This window comes from Protomyctophum bolini (genome assembly GCF_963924005.1).
Source record: "Protomyctophum bolini genome assembly, chromosome: 1".
NCBI lineage: Eukaryota > Metazoa > Chordata > Actinopteri > Myctophiformes > Myctophidae > Protomyctophum > Protomyctophum bolini.
Genome location: NC_137862.1, coordinates 16,202,632 through 16,217,637, shown reverse-complemented (window position 1 = coordinate 16,217,637; position 15,006 = coordinate 16,202,632). Strand labels below are relative to the sequence as shown.

Here is a 15,006-nt window from a genome sequence, read left to right as displayed (position 1 = left end):
ATAATATGCGTGAGAGGCCCGGGGCCGTACTTGGCTGCACTGCTCTAAGATTGTGCAGAGGAGAAAGGCTGCGGGAGGACAAGCAGACACACACGCACATGTACGAACGATCAAATGTCCCAAGTGTGTGGGAGAGATCTAAGGAGAGGGGAAAACAATATCGGTTATTTATGATTGATCTTTTCCAGAATACATTATAGCTTGAGTGAATAGTAGAGTGAATGGTAGAATGAGAATGTGAGAGAGAGAGAGAGAGAGAGAGAGAGAGAGAGAGAGAGAGAGAGAGCGATACAAAGAGACAGAGACAGTCAGTCAGAGACAGAGAAGCTGACGGACACAGAGACAGAGAGAGGTGGTGTCGTCCACCAGAAATCTACCAGCTCACAACGACTGCAACACATTGGCTGTGTGAGAAACTAAGTATATAAATAACCAGAGAGAGAGAGAGACTTTGAAGGAGGTGAAGGTCAACGCTCATTTCCACTGTTACCTTGGAGATGAGACAGTTTTTTAGTTGAGTGGGTGTATAATGTATTTACGTGTCTGCAGGTACAGTATAATATTATGTGTCTGCTGTGTATGAGTGTGTATGTGTGCGTGCCGTGCATATATATGTCTATACTGAATGTACCAGACGGGCCGACAATTTAACCACATGAACCCTCCTCGTGCCCCTATTCGGAGCACGTCATCATAATAATAACAATCTTTGTCTATAATGAGGGGTTTATACATGGTAGCCCTACCGTAACGTCCCTCTCTTTGTAGTCACCCTTGCTGACAGACTGATGGTCGTCCTGCATTGACTTGATTCTCAGTCACCTGCCACAGGGTTTTTCATTACATATCGCACTAATGCACATTAAGCATCATCGACCCCGCGGGCTTTCGACCACGATGTCCAACCCCATCCACTGATGTCTTTCCCATGGATTGAAATGCAGACGTTACGTTATAGTCACTCCCATGGAAAACACCGGCCGCGCTGAGCAGCCGTCAGTGACTGAAGCTCCTGCCAGCCGTGCCCCAATAATGAACCCTCTTTCATAATCACTTAGATCTTATTCTCTCGGCCATATTGATCCAAACTACAGGTCAACGGGGCCTGATGATAGAGAGCGCATGATAGGATGTTCATTGTTTCACTGTATGATGCAATCCGCCTGTACGGAAGCATCGCTATGTTTCTCCACTCAGTAATTCAGGTTTTTTTCTTTTCATTTGTCACCCATCTATTACGTATGTGTAAATGTACGTACAGCTCTGATGAAGGCTCATATAGCCGGACGGCGCAAGTGCCCGTTTATTGGTGTGTGCCAATAAAGAAGTGGAAATGTGAAGAAAAAAGAAACCTAGGAATTATTTTCAATTCCTATTTTGGATATGTATTTTGAATGTATACACAGAGAACATTGTTGATGCGTAACCTCTTTTTCTTATTTAGTAGGCCTACAGTATATACATACAGTATTACACACGCATGTATAATACTGTGTATATTGAATGAAGTTACATGAACACATCTGAGTGTGCGTGTGTGTGTTCCCAGGGGAGGAATTGTTGAGGTGAGGAGGGGAGATGGAGGGGAGGCAATCAGGGCTTATTGTCAGTGACAGGGCAGCACCTTGATGGGCCAGGCACAGCTTTGTTTGTCACCTAACCAACCTCAATCAATCAATCATCTCCTCCTGCCCAACACCACCAATCAATCAGCTCTGTACTGCACCCAAAGCAGCACAACATCCCCCCCCCCCCCCCCCCCCCCACACACACACACACACACACACACACACACACACACGGCTCTGGTTTCCTCAGCTAATCACAAGTAGCCATAGAGCACCGAAGAGGAGGCTTTTCAAAGCTCAATATTCAGTGAGAAGCTATAATGAACATCTAATATGCATTGCCTAAAACTCATTTTGGGGAGGGGGAAGGTGTATTTTCTTTTTTTATTCATGTAATTTTTAGATGTCAAATGGAAGGCTTTGGGGTGGCAGGTGCACTACAGACGCTCGTCACCTGTGCTGGACATGCTGGTGTATTAGTGATGAGATTAGCACCGGTCACACAGTGTGCTGGTGGTGGTGTTTTATATCGACGGGCAGATATACCCTCTATGTCCATATTTCATCTTTTGACTTTTTAGGTTAATAAATGAATGCCCTACTTTAGGCTTTGTTGTATGAGAATGACATGCTAAAACTAAGCGATGCTCACAGACTGTGGCTCAGGAGGTAGAGCAGGTCGTCCAATGATCCATGGGTCAGCGGTTCGAATCCCGGCTCCTCCTGTTTACATGTCGAAGTGTCCTTGGGCAAGACACTGAACCCCAAATGGCTCCCGATGTGCTGGTTGGTACCTTGCATGCATGGCTTCCGCCACAATCGGTGTATGAATGTGTGTGTGAATGGGTGAATGTAATGCACGTAAAGCGCTTTGGATAAAGGCACTATATAAAAAATGCACCATTTTACCAATGCACCATTTCACAATGCATCACACCACGGCGCATAGCTTATGAAGCAGCTGTTTGTCATTTATTAAAGATTCAAATAAAATAATTGAAAAGTGGCTGAAAGTGGAAAAATCTGTCTGTGGTGTTTTATTGTGAAAAGTATTAACATCGGGACTAAATAATGACGGCATTGAATGTATTTTTTTTATTCCATTAATCTGAAAAGGAACTGTTTTAGACATGTACAAGGTTTATGCCCGACTGCATTGTTTTTCGCTGTTCGGACAAAATAAAAGTCTGCTTCTAATGTACACAATGAGCACATGGGCTCGCTGCTTCTTGTAGCATCTTACATTCATTTTTGTGGCATATTCACTCATTAGTTAACTCCTAACACATGTACTGTACGTAGCTCAGAGGCATTATTCAAACAAGGTCTATGGAAATTCTTACGAAACGGCTATAAGTCAAGGAAACATACTCTGGTATTTTCACTTCATGTTATCACTGAGGTGTTGTCCACAACACAACAGCAACACAAATAAAACCTCCACTTTCCACTATCTTGTCACATCACGACGCATTTTGAGCTTGCATAGATCTGCTATATTTGTGTGACACTGTAGTATGATGAAGTATAGGGCATTCATTTACTAAAACAAGTAAAGCTTTGGCGGTTTCTGCCCGACCAGTTGCATGATACAGTAAAGCACATCACGAAGTGACATGCTGTGACGAAGTGTGATGTGGACAATGTTTGCAAACATGCAAACTATTATGCAAAATAATTGCGATGGTCTCAAAAAATGTGTGATTGGGTGATTGTGTCACAATTGTGACAGGCAGCCGCACGGGACTGAGTATAACTGAGGCTTTACATTGCATACGGCTGTAGTGTGTATAGAAAGGTGTGTTTGAAGCCACCAGGAGCGTTTCCCTCCCAGAGCCCCAACTGGAGCTGATGTTTCTAGACTGCAGCCCTCCCTATAGGAGTGCTTTGACCGAGTGGATCAATGGCTCTCGCTCTCTTGTCACCATTCATTTGGACTGAAAGAGTGCTGGCTCCAGTCTGTGTCTGTCTGTCTGCTGCTGGCCCTCGCTTCACCTGGGCCCCCACTGCTCTCTCTCTTTCTCTCTCTCCAAACACTCCCCCTCCATCTCTCGCTCTGTCTCTCTCTTGCTCCCTCACTGTCCTTCTCTGCCCCCCCTGCTCACTCCCTACCTCTGTCTATTCCCCTCCCCCTGTCTCTATCACACACACACACACACACACACACACACACACACACACACACACACACACACACACACACACACGGCTGCTGTAGGCGCCTGTGAAGCAGTTAGATGCTGATGCCACACACACACACTCTCTCCCCTCTTTCTCATACACTCACCCTCATCTATTTGTGTCCATATCCATCTGTCTCTCCGGGAATCTGTTTCTCCATCTTCTGTGGGTCTCTCTCCATGAACCCCCCCCCCCCCCCTCTCTCTCTCTCTCTCTCTCTCCAGTCTGGACTACTTCAGTGTCTGCTCTGCTGAGTGCAGTCAGGCCAGGAGCTTGGCAGATCATCAGCTGTAGGCCATTGTCACATCAGCTAAGCTAATAGCCCTTGGACCTGACACGAAGCAAAGCATTTTGTGTGATTATTTTTATTTATATACTGTATACACGTACAGTCGTACACACAGACAAACACACACTAAGTAGGCCTACTAAAGGTGCTTGTCGTGAAGCGGCTGAATACCAGTTTGAATTTTGCCAATAAACCTGATTTCCAGTGGGTGCTGAATAATGAAAGTGCAACTATATACAGTGCAGTGCGCGCACATTTTATATATATATATATATATATATATATATATATATATATATATATATATATACGGATATATACGGTATTATATATATATAGGTATATATCACCATTAAAATCTCTCAAATTCAATGATGAAGAGGCTGAAAGAACCCTAAAACAAATTACACCCAGTTCCTCCGTACTTTACTTTTCAGTGAACATTTTTCCTGATTAGTCATGATTTGGTATACTCATTGATGTCCTGAATAAACTCTACATTAGAACTAAAGGACATGCCTGGACCCTCTCTTTCTTATAACATGCCTGGTATATACCCATCTATTAGCAACACTCAATAGACTACACCTAATGTGTAGTCTATTGAATAGTGTGCTGAATAACGGAAGTGCAACTATATACGGTACAGTGCAGTGAGTGTGCGCACGTTATATATATATATATATATATATATATATATATATATATATACATACACACACGGTATTTTATATATATATATATCTCACTATTAAATTCTCTCAAATTAAATGATGAAGAGGCTGAAAGAACCCTAAAACAAATTACACGTAGTTAGGAATACAAAATGAAGTTGGGCACTTCTGCGATCTGAGGCCAAAGCCAACTCCCAGAGCTTTTTTACTGCAACATTAAAACTGTTTACTATTCAGGAACAACAAGCGCCCCTAAATATCCCCCCACAAGTTATTGTGCCCTTGTGCTACGGCAACATATTGCACTGTATGTAAAAAAATGAACAAACATCGGCTGGGCGTCAGCCATCGACGAGGAGGCTTGTTTTATCGCCTGTACTTTATTACAGTTTGCCATCTGCACCGAGGTATGTTAATAGCTAGCTGCGACTATTTACACATATGAAAAAGCACATCCATCTGCCATGTTCCGCCGAGCTCGCATGAATCAATACCACCTCCCCTTCCTCCACCTCCTCCACCTCCCCACAACTGCTGTTTATTCACAAGGTGACAGGCAGTGCCAAAGCCTGGTGACACCTGCACCTTACATCCTGCAGTCTGACATACGCGTTGTGCACCTCACGCACGTGTACACGCACGCACACACTTTTCACCTCGCCATATTGTGAACCCCTAACCCCCCTCGGCCATCGCCATGCTCGTCACTGAAGGTTAGCGTGTGTAACACGCTTCGGGCTCGGAGAGATTTGCATTTGCCACTTTAAGGGGATTAATATTAGTGAGTGTGTGTGTGTGTGAGCGTGTGTGTGTGTGTGTGTGTGTGTGTGTGCGTGTGAGACTATGGATATACTAATCAGTCAAAAAGGGATTATGAGGGCTAATTGGTTATAGTCATTTAGGCTAATGCCATGTGTCAGAACCAGGATAAACAACTGACCAGGTATAGTATAGGTGTCACTTTGACTAAAGATTCTGACCAGGAACAAGCGTGCCACCATCGGGCAACAGAATTAAGCATATAACTACTATAGTACAGAACTAACTGTATTCTTACGTTGTGAGGGAGAACAGCCTGGTGGTGGGGAAAGGAAATATATAAATAAATAAGATGCTTTTAACGGCAATAGTAATGGCATAATTTATGGTTATGCATAATGCGTTATGCCCTACATCAAATCACAGCTTCTTTGGGGGGAGGGTGGGAATATCTGATGAATAATACCTATAAACTAAATATGGCTATACTGAACCTCAGAAATAAATCCTGATTATACTGTGTGCATAGAAAATATGACCAACACATTCAGCAGCGTGTTGGAGCTTATAGCGTCTGGCCTTAAGTGTTGGGGTAAATCACCCTGGGTGAGAAGAATGGTTGTATGAGCCCAAGTCTGTCAACAATAGCAATAATCTCACTAATCGTCAGCTCCTCTGTATATGGCAAACAAAAACAACCTCACGGCAAACTGGTAAACAGGCATGCTTGGAAAATGCTCTGTATCTATTCTGCGGATACACTACGTACTACCTAAGCATCGTTTGTTTGTTTGAATCTAATGCCTAATTATAGTGTTATGCCTGCGCACAGGTGTCGCATGCATGCAGCAAATAGATGATCTGCAAGTTGTGAGCTTCTAATTCCCGGCTTGCCACAGCGGCACGCAACTATGTATGAATCAAGCTAGTTTCATATCAGAATAACACAGGGCGTATAGGGAGTTATTGGATAGCTATAGGTGCGTTTTAAATACAGATGAAGAACACTGTGTTACTGTATGTCTGAGGCATTAATCCCCACCTGACACTAATACTTGATGTATGATTGACCCTGAGCAGGACACTACAGCACATTACAATCTGGGCCATATGGCAAGACGTTAGTCCTTCGCCCCTATAATCTCCCTGGCAATGGCTTTTTTTCTTTTTTGCAGATTTCTTTGCACAATAATTGCATGACGGTATTAACGCATTGGGACTGATTTAGACGGCACTGTGTCACGTCACCTCGCAAGAGGAGGAGGAGGGGCTTTCACATGTGCAGAAACATAATCTGCAATCAAGTCAAGCAACACGACACGGCCTGCAGGAAACAGGGCTTGTTTTTTCCCCCCGTTTGTCAGTTTTCCATTCCAGATGCATTTACTGTAGTTGTTACTATTGTCAGATCAAGATTGATCATTTGGTTGTATTTCTATTTGATTCTATTAACAGAAAAGTGATTTTTACTACAGATGTGTTTAGTCTTATTGTGGGTGGCTTATTAAGACTGCCTTGGTGTATAAGCCTAATTCATTCCACTGTAAATTCTATATAATAGGTTGAGAGCTTGCACAAACTCAATGTAATGAATAAATATACATCCATACATGTAGGCAGCACTCCCACATAACCCACCCGATCCACTGAGAATCCCATGACAGCCGGGCGGCTTCACACAATCCAGATAAACAAACCCCTGAAAACAAGTGCACTGAACACAGAGCCAGCTGACTGCTCCCACAGCTCCTGTAAACCTGCATGCTTTAGTATCACTAACCCTGCCCCACACACACACACACACACACACACACACACACACACACACACACACACACACACACACACACACACCTCAAAACCCAGGTCTGACTGCTGCGGTGGAGAACGGGCGAAACCCCCAGCCTTATCCCTCAGCCCCTCTCCAGCCATGGCGAGTAATGAACAAATTCACTGCGCATTACTCTGGACTTGATCTCTGGCAAAATAGTGCTGGAACAAACAATTTGGTTTGTCAACACCTTTCTCTGGACTCCTCCATCAATGTCAGGGGTCCAAATTTAAACGGCAAAGTGCATTTGACTGCAGGACCCTGGGCTGATTAGACTTCCCAGATCAGCCAATTGCTCCAGACAGGACGGCAGCCCTGATTGCTAACCCGGCTTGAAAATAGTCTCGGCCGGCCCCGAGATTAGCATGAATATTTTGATATAGATCGATAAGCAATCTCCACCTCCATAAGAAATGCCAGCAGCCTTCATTTGGCTGATCAAAGGCGCATCAGCCAGCTGGGCGACAGCTGGCTATTGTTTTTCAGCCATAGGGCCGTGCTCTGTTGCAGGGGGGTGGTGGGGGGGGGGATTCCATAGGAAGGGCATCTGCGGCCCCGGCCCTCTCTCTCCTCTTCCACAACCTAATCGTGGAAACAATCACTGCTTCACAGGATCCCATCTCCCAGGGATGGATCGACTCAAATGAGGGAAGCGGAGGACCTCGACCACAAGGGGACAGAGTTCATTAACCGCCGAGGTCCCTCGTACCGCTTGGCTGCCACCAGCCGCTGACCCGGAAGTAAAGGCCAGGTCAGCTATCTGTCGGTTTGCTTTCCCCGTAGCTAAACGCATTTCATTGACTTTGACATGAAAGTGACGGCGGCTGGTCACATATTATGCTTCCATCGGGGAAAAAGTGAGAGAGTCATGCAACTCTTTCTCAAACCTTCTCACCTTCATTGGCAGGTGAAGAATGGACATATACAGTAGGATTCGATGCAGAGCAGATGAGCCACCTAAAGCCACATAAAACCAGGGGCGTCACCTTAATGCCCGCTATATCTGGATTATCTGGCTGGCATAGCGAAAGAGACAAAGTTGCATGCCTTTTTCTGTATTGGTCATCTGAAAACTGCACGTATTTCACATCAGCCCAACCATTTCTTTCGACCAATATCTGTGTTTACCCTAGAGTTTATTTAACAGGAGGGATGGATAGACCACTCCCTTCGTAATCCCCCCCCCCCCCCCCACACACACACACACACGCACACACCAGCCCTAAACTCCCCTGATTTCCAGGCACCCATAAAAGGGTGCAGGTGTGACCTGGGCATTTAGCAGTTAACTAGCAGGGAGTGAGACCACACGCCACTGGGTCGGGGGGCTCCCGCATTATGAGAAGGGATGGAGGAGGGAAAAAACCCAATAGAGGGAATAGTGCAGCAATTGTAAATTGCAGGTCTAATTCATTAGGAAGTGACACTTCATTCCAGGGGGGCCTGAGCAGGCCGATTAAAAAAGTGGTAATCAGGATTAATTAGGGGAATATATATGTGAGGATTAGCAGGACCAACCCTTACATGGCCCAGTGGCCACTATTCCCTTCCCTATATGTGCTTGTGTTCATCTCCCCTTCCTCTACACAATAAATGCCTCAGTGTACATTTAACTGTAAAAACAGACCCAAATGGCTTCCTTTTTTTCGGGTTAAATGAACACTGAGGATTTTGGGGTCCAATTCTGATCCCATATTTGGAGAGATATGGGTCATGAGGAAAACATTAGGGATTTAGGACAGATTGAAAATATGTTATACTTGGCTTTTAAAAGGGACACTTCACCCTTTTTGCAAAAAAGATAGATCTTAATGACGTTTAGAAGATGTAGAACATGCACTTTCTTGGGGGTCTTTATGTGTGTAATATATGTGGTTTTAGATATTTTAGATTTTTAGCAGTGAGTCCAGTGTCTCTGATGTCATGGACACTGGGCTCACTTTGTTCCTGGACTACAATTCCCATAATGCTTTGGTGCACTGCTCTTCCTTGTGAATAGGGGGAGGGCTGTCTTACTGAGAAAACAAATAGTCCATGAAGTAAGTGAGCCCAGTGTCTATGACATCAGAGACACTGCATGGGCTCACTGCTAAAATATAAAATATATAAATCCACATAAAAGACCCGCAAGAAAGTTCTAAATCTTCTAAACGTCATTGACATAATTATATTCTTTTTGCAATAAGGGTGAAACCCCAGCATCCCTATTCAGGGGGGAACATTCAACACAATTAGCCGATCTACAGTACAAGCAGTAGATCTTCTATATTTGGTAAAGAGACTTGGTGTACTGTAGACTGAAAAAGTACGAACAAAGTATAAAATGCAAGTGACATTGATAAATTCCAAGTGTTATCAAAGTATTCTGGACCCCTGGACTTGTGTCATGGCACCCTATGGTGATATGGTTTATACGTACTGTACTTCCGTGACGCATTGTGCTACAGGTCTGCTATTTTTGAGTGGTGCAACCACTCCTACAACCAGCAATGTCCCTATGTATGCGTTCACCTATGTATGTGTCGTCCGCCTATGTAGTAGTAGGCGAGTATGACTATTAGTACCAGTAGGGGCTCTGAAAACAGAGAGAGAGAGATAGTGCTGTACTGTTGCCTGCTAGAGAGAGAGAGGAGGGGGGGGGGGGGGGGAGGGATAGAGGTGAGTTGCACCACTCAGTTCACACGGGTGTGATTTTTAGCATACGATGGAGCATAAATGAGTCTTAACTTTGATGATTAATTAACCTGGATAGTGCCATGTGGACGACTATCAGAAGTGCATAATAGCACTGTGTTGCTACTTCTCCCTCATGTGTAAATGTTTGATCTATAAAAGTCATATAGAGTTCATACATGCTTTGTGTTGTCAGTATGGTTAATGTTTGTTTTATATTCTATTATCAATTAAAATCTACAAAGCAAGTTCAAATAATTGCAACGGAGGAAGAAAATACCATATTTGCCTCTGACATGTAGTGGAGTAGAAGTAAAAGTATTGAAAATTGGAAATACTCCAGTAAAGTGAAAATACCTCAAAATGTCACTTAAGTACAATACTTGAGTAAATGTACTTTGTTACACCACTGCCGGTAGGCGGTAGCCACTCTCCAGAGAGGATCTGTTTGGAAATAGTGTAGTCGTTATTTTCAGACAATCTGGTGCTGATTTGTGAGTCTTGTGTGATTTTTTTTATTTTAAGAGAATATAATATGCTGTAATGGCTACTGCTGTAATGGAGGATAATAATGATAGTTATAAACTTTTTTTATAAATATATAGCACTTTTGGAAACAGTGTTAAGAGCAACTTTGCATAAAACAAAACAATTAAAAAAATAAGATAACCAACACAATGCCATAAGTAAAATCAGCGTAACGGATGAACGGAATATGCAAATGGAAGTGGGCTGCATAATGAGGTAGTGGAGGAAGCAGTGGTGGTAAAAGTACGTTGCTCTCCCCAGGTTGTCGGAGGGTGTGTAGACCCAGGAGATAATTGACACAGGGGTGAAAAATGGGTTACAAAATTGTGGGATCAAAAATTATAGTAAGTATTGGTATGAAAAAGTACCAAAAGTAAAGTACGCAGATGTCGCATTCACAAGTTTTCAAATGTATAAAAAATATTTGTAGCTTGTAGATTGGATATTTTCAAATGGCCAAAATGTATAGGCTGTAGTTGGTTAATGTATGTTTTGTAATAATAATCAAAATCTATAAAGTAACTATAACTAAAGTTTTCAAATAATTGTTGTGGAGTAATTAAAGTATAATCTTTGCCTCTGAGAGTAGAAGTGAAAGGTACTGAAAATTGGAAATACACCTCTAAATTTTACTTAAGTTGAGTAAATTACTTTCTTTCTTTTTTCTTTTACCATGACTGCATGGATGTCATCACACGTTTCATTCGGGCCTTCTATGGGCCAGATTTATTACCCAAATCTCCCCAAGCTGCCCTGGTTATCACCAGTGTTTATGTTATTACTTCAACATGTTTCAGTTAACCTAACCTTGAAACACAGTTCAAGTGTGAGGATGGGCCTGTTTTGCTTGCGGTGGAGCACCCAGCATTGACGTTTGTGGATGACGCATGCACTGATCTCTGGTACGGGTATCAGGCCAAATCTTTCATCGCCTGCCTGTCTCCTCCTCTCGAGCGAGGTTGGGTCGGGATAGCCTTCAATGTTTGAGCTCTAATGTATATTGACATTTGACATTGTGTCTTAATTCTATCTGACGTTGTTTCCCTCGTTTCTTTCTATAAATCTTTATCCTTATACACCTGTGCATGTTACATTACAAGCGAAGTTGAATTGAAGTTGAAATAGTGAACAGTCAAAGCTTTAGTTTAGAGCATTCATTATGAGAAAACAATACAACAGGTTTATGTGTTGTTTGGGGGGAGAAATCTATGCTGCAGAGAATCAAGGAGAAAATACTCGGAATCCTAAAGACTACCTCACACCAAGAAACGTAATGAAAGGAAGGGACGTGAGGTCAAGTGACTGGACGCCGGGGATGCGCCATGACACTCATGGGTGGCAAATCTTGCACCGGAAGTTTGATGATACATGGTAGTGATGGAGCCAGCTGGACCAGCTCTTGAACAAACACTATTATGAACGATTGCGACGTTTGTCATATAATCGTTTCAGGAATATATAAGACTTGACATGAGGCATCTAAACAGCGGCAGGTATCGTCTCTGTCTCAGAGGTATAGCAAGACAGAAAACAAACACTGGACAGTCTTCTGATACTTGGCATGTTCAGAAACGTACTCTGTGCTCTTTAGATACCTACATCAACACAGCAGGCAATGATGTTTTATATATCTTATTTTATTTTCCATAAGTGATTATTTACCAATGGTCTCAATCATTCAGAAATAGTGTTTGTTCATATGCTTGTCCACTCGGCTCCAATGACTCTAATGGATTCCACCAGAGTTTCAGCAGGGTTTGCCACTGGTTGTGACGAATCTGCTGGCTGGAATTGCAAGGTAGAGAAAATGAAGTTGGCGACTTAAATAGCCCATATATGCCCATATACTGATAACATCAGCGATCTCCATATATGGAGTATCTGTGTGTTGTTGCGATTGAAGGTCGTGATTACTATGAAAACCTGAAAAACCTGCCAGTCACGCCTCCATAATTGGTTGCCAATCCATCACACCTTGTGTATCCTGTGACATCATAGAGACCCTTAGATCTCCATATATGGATCTGACCTTGTGACATCAGGTGACATCATGGAGACCCATAGATCCCTATAGTTGTCAGTCCATCACTGACTGACCTCATCAAACCCTGGATAGCCATACATGGAGATATGCATATATGGAGCCGGCCAGCAAATTTACATCTGACCTCACTGACACCAGATTCATAGTTTAAGCTGTGCTTCTCAACTGTGCCATATTAAGAACATATGTTGTTTCAGGTCACTGAACGTCAATTAAAAAGGGAAAAGTCCATATATGGACATTCACAGACTATGCCCTAATACAATGCCGATTATGCTATATGGAGATCTCTGATGTTATATAAGTGGTTTCGTGTGCAGAATTACAATTCATTTTGATGTCGGGCCTTGTCTGAACCATATAGGCGTAGTGTTCATTTGACTGAAGCAGGCAAATCTGAGGTGTTTCCCAATCAAGTCATGGTTTCCATCATCAACACAGTGGACACCCTCCATAAGGACATGATCCATGATGCTCAGATGGACTACTATGGAACCAGACTGGCCACCTGTTCCTCTGACCATACTGTGAAGATCTTTAATGTCAGGAACGGAGGGCAGATTCTGGTGGCGGACCTTCGAGGCCACGAGGGTCCCGTGTGGCAGGTGGCATGGTCCCATCCCGCGTATGGCAGCCTCCTGGCATCCTGTTCCTACGATCGCAAAGTCATCGTTTGGAAAGAAGGAGAAAACGGAATGTGGGTCAAGATGTACGAACACACAGGACACGAGTCATCAGTGAACTCTGTGTGTTGGGCTCCCCACGACATTGGTCTGATCCTGGCCTGTGGAAGCTCCGATGGTGGCATTTCCCTGCTGACATTCTCTGGAGACCGGCTGTCGGACGTCAGGAAGATCGGCGGCGCACATGCGTCTGGTTGTAACACGGTGAGCTGGGCTCCGGCGGTGGTCCCGGGCAGCCTGATCTCTCAGCCAATGGCGGCACATAAACCCAACCATGTCAAACGCTTCGTCTCTGGTGGCTGTGACAACCTGCTCAAACTATGGAAGGAGGGGGAGGATGGCCAATGGCGGGAGGACCAAACGCTGGACGCTCACAGCGATTGGGTAAGAGACGTTGCCTGGGCTCCGTCTATCGGTCTGCCCGGCAGCACCATCGCCAGCTGCTCACAGGATGGTCGGGTGTTTATCTCGACATGTGACGACCTGACGGGGAGCTCCTGGACAGTCAAGCTGCTCCATAAATTCAATTATGTGGTGTGGCATGTGAGCTGGTCCGTCACTGGTCACATTCTGGCCGTCTCTGGAGGAGAGGACCAGGTGACTCTGTGGAAGCAGTCCATGGATGGACAGTGGGCGTGTGTCAGCGACGTCAACAAGGGTCAAGGAGCTATTCCCACTGCAGTGGTTGAAGGTCTATCTGAACAAGGCTGACGGACAGCTGAGTGCATCAGTGGATGTGGATGTTCACAAATTATTTGTTTTGTTTATTTGGAATGGATCCCCATTAGCTGCCGTCTGAAACTAGTCTTCCTGGGGTTCAAATTGTCCTTGAACCTTGAACCATAACATTCACTTACATCTACAGTGGCCCTGTGTGAAATGTATAGTGCTACTGTGGTAATGGAAAAGGAGACATATCAGGGCCAGGGAAACAGATTCATATGCATCTTCAACACAGTGTCTTTGTGCTGAATGCAGTTCCCCCCCAGTGGCAACTGGAAGTTAATATCCCCTTGAGGTTCTCTCTGTGCATGGCCTGCACTTATGGACTGGACCATGTGCTGAAGATTTCACTCGCAAAGATACCATGTACATCTGTGGGGAAGATACTTACACAGTGGAGTACTGCAACATGCATTTGATATCAACACCCACAGATTATTCAAGCCAAAGGTATCCGTACTTCTCCAGAGGTGAGGGAGTATCACTCAGGCTTTCTTGGGGATGTCATGTAATATTTATGGAGCAAATAAATATATCTATAGTATAGTTACATCTACAAGTTGTACACCACCACAATGGTCTGTCTTTAATTGACACCAGAAGCACTCTGACGGACAGTTCACTACATGAACATCAGTGTGTGTTTGACACTAAGGTCAATAATTGCCGGCTGAGAATGCCCTTTGCCAGGTATGGAGAGCTGCATCTACTTGGTGGTGTGAAACATGAAACAGACTAGCTGTTATTCAGTACAGTCTGGACGACAAAATGTGAAAAGAAAAAAAAAACATTTAGAAAATATTAGAGATGTGGAAAGAAATAGTTTGGGATTTATTTCCATGGCCAAGCAAACGTGTGCAGGAAATGTGGCTCTAATCAATCCAGTGGTTCATGAGATTAGCCGCGGATATACAGGCGGATACACGCTCTTCTAGAAGGCCCTCCCTAGAAGGCCCTCCCAAGCCATAAAAATAAATGTTACCCTGACATACATACCCAACCGACTCGATCGCACTGCACCGATCACAGTACCTTTTTTCTCACCCAAGATAT

The 15,006-nt window shown here is 43.9% G+C and overlaps 1 protein-coding gene across 1 annotated transcript; it reads left to right on the top strand.

The window, feature by feature from the left end:
- Window positions 1-12,966: 12,966 nt before the first annotated feature.
- LOC308319501 (protein SEC13 homolog) lies at window positions 12,967-13,941 on the top strand (the record flags this gene model as incomplete). Its single annotated transcript, XM_080769606.1, has 1 exon — window positions 12,967-13,941. The coding sequence occupies one exon, from the start codon at window positions 12,967-12,969 to the stop codon at window positions 13,939-13,941; it is 975 nt and encodes a 324-aa protein (XP_080625732.1).
- Between the last annotated feature and the right edge of the window lie 1,065 nt (window positions 13,942-15,006).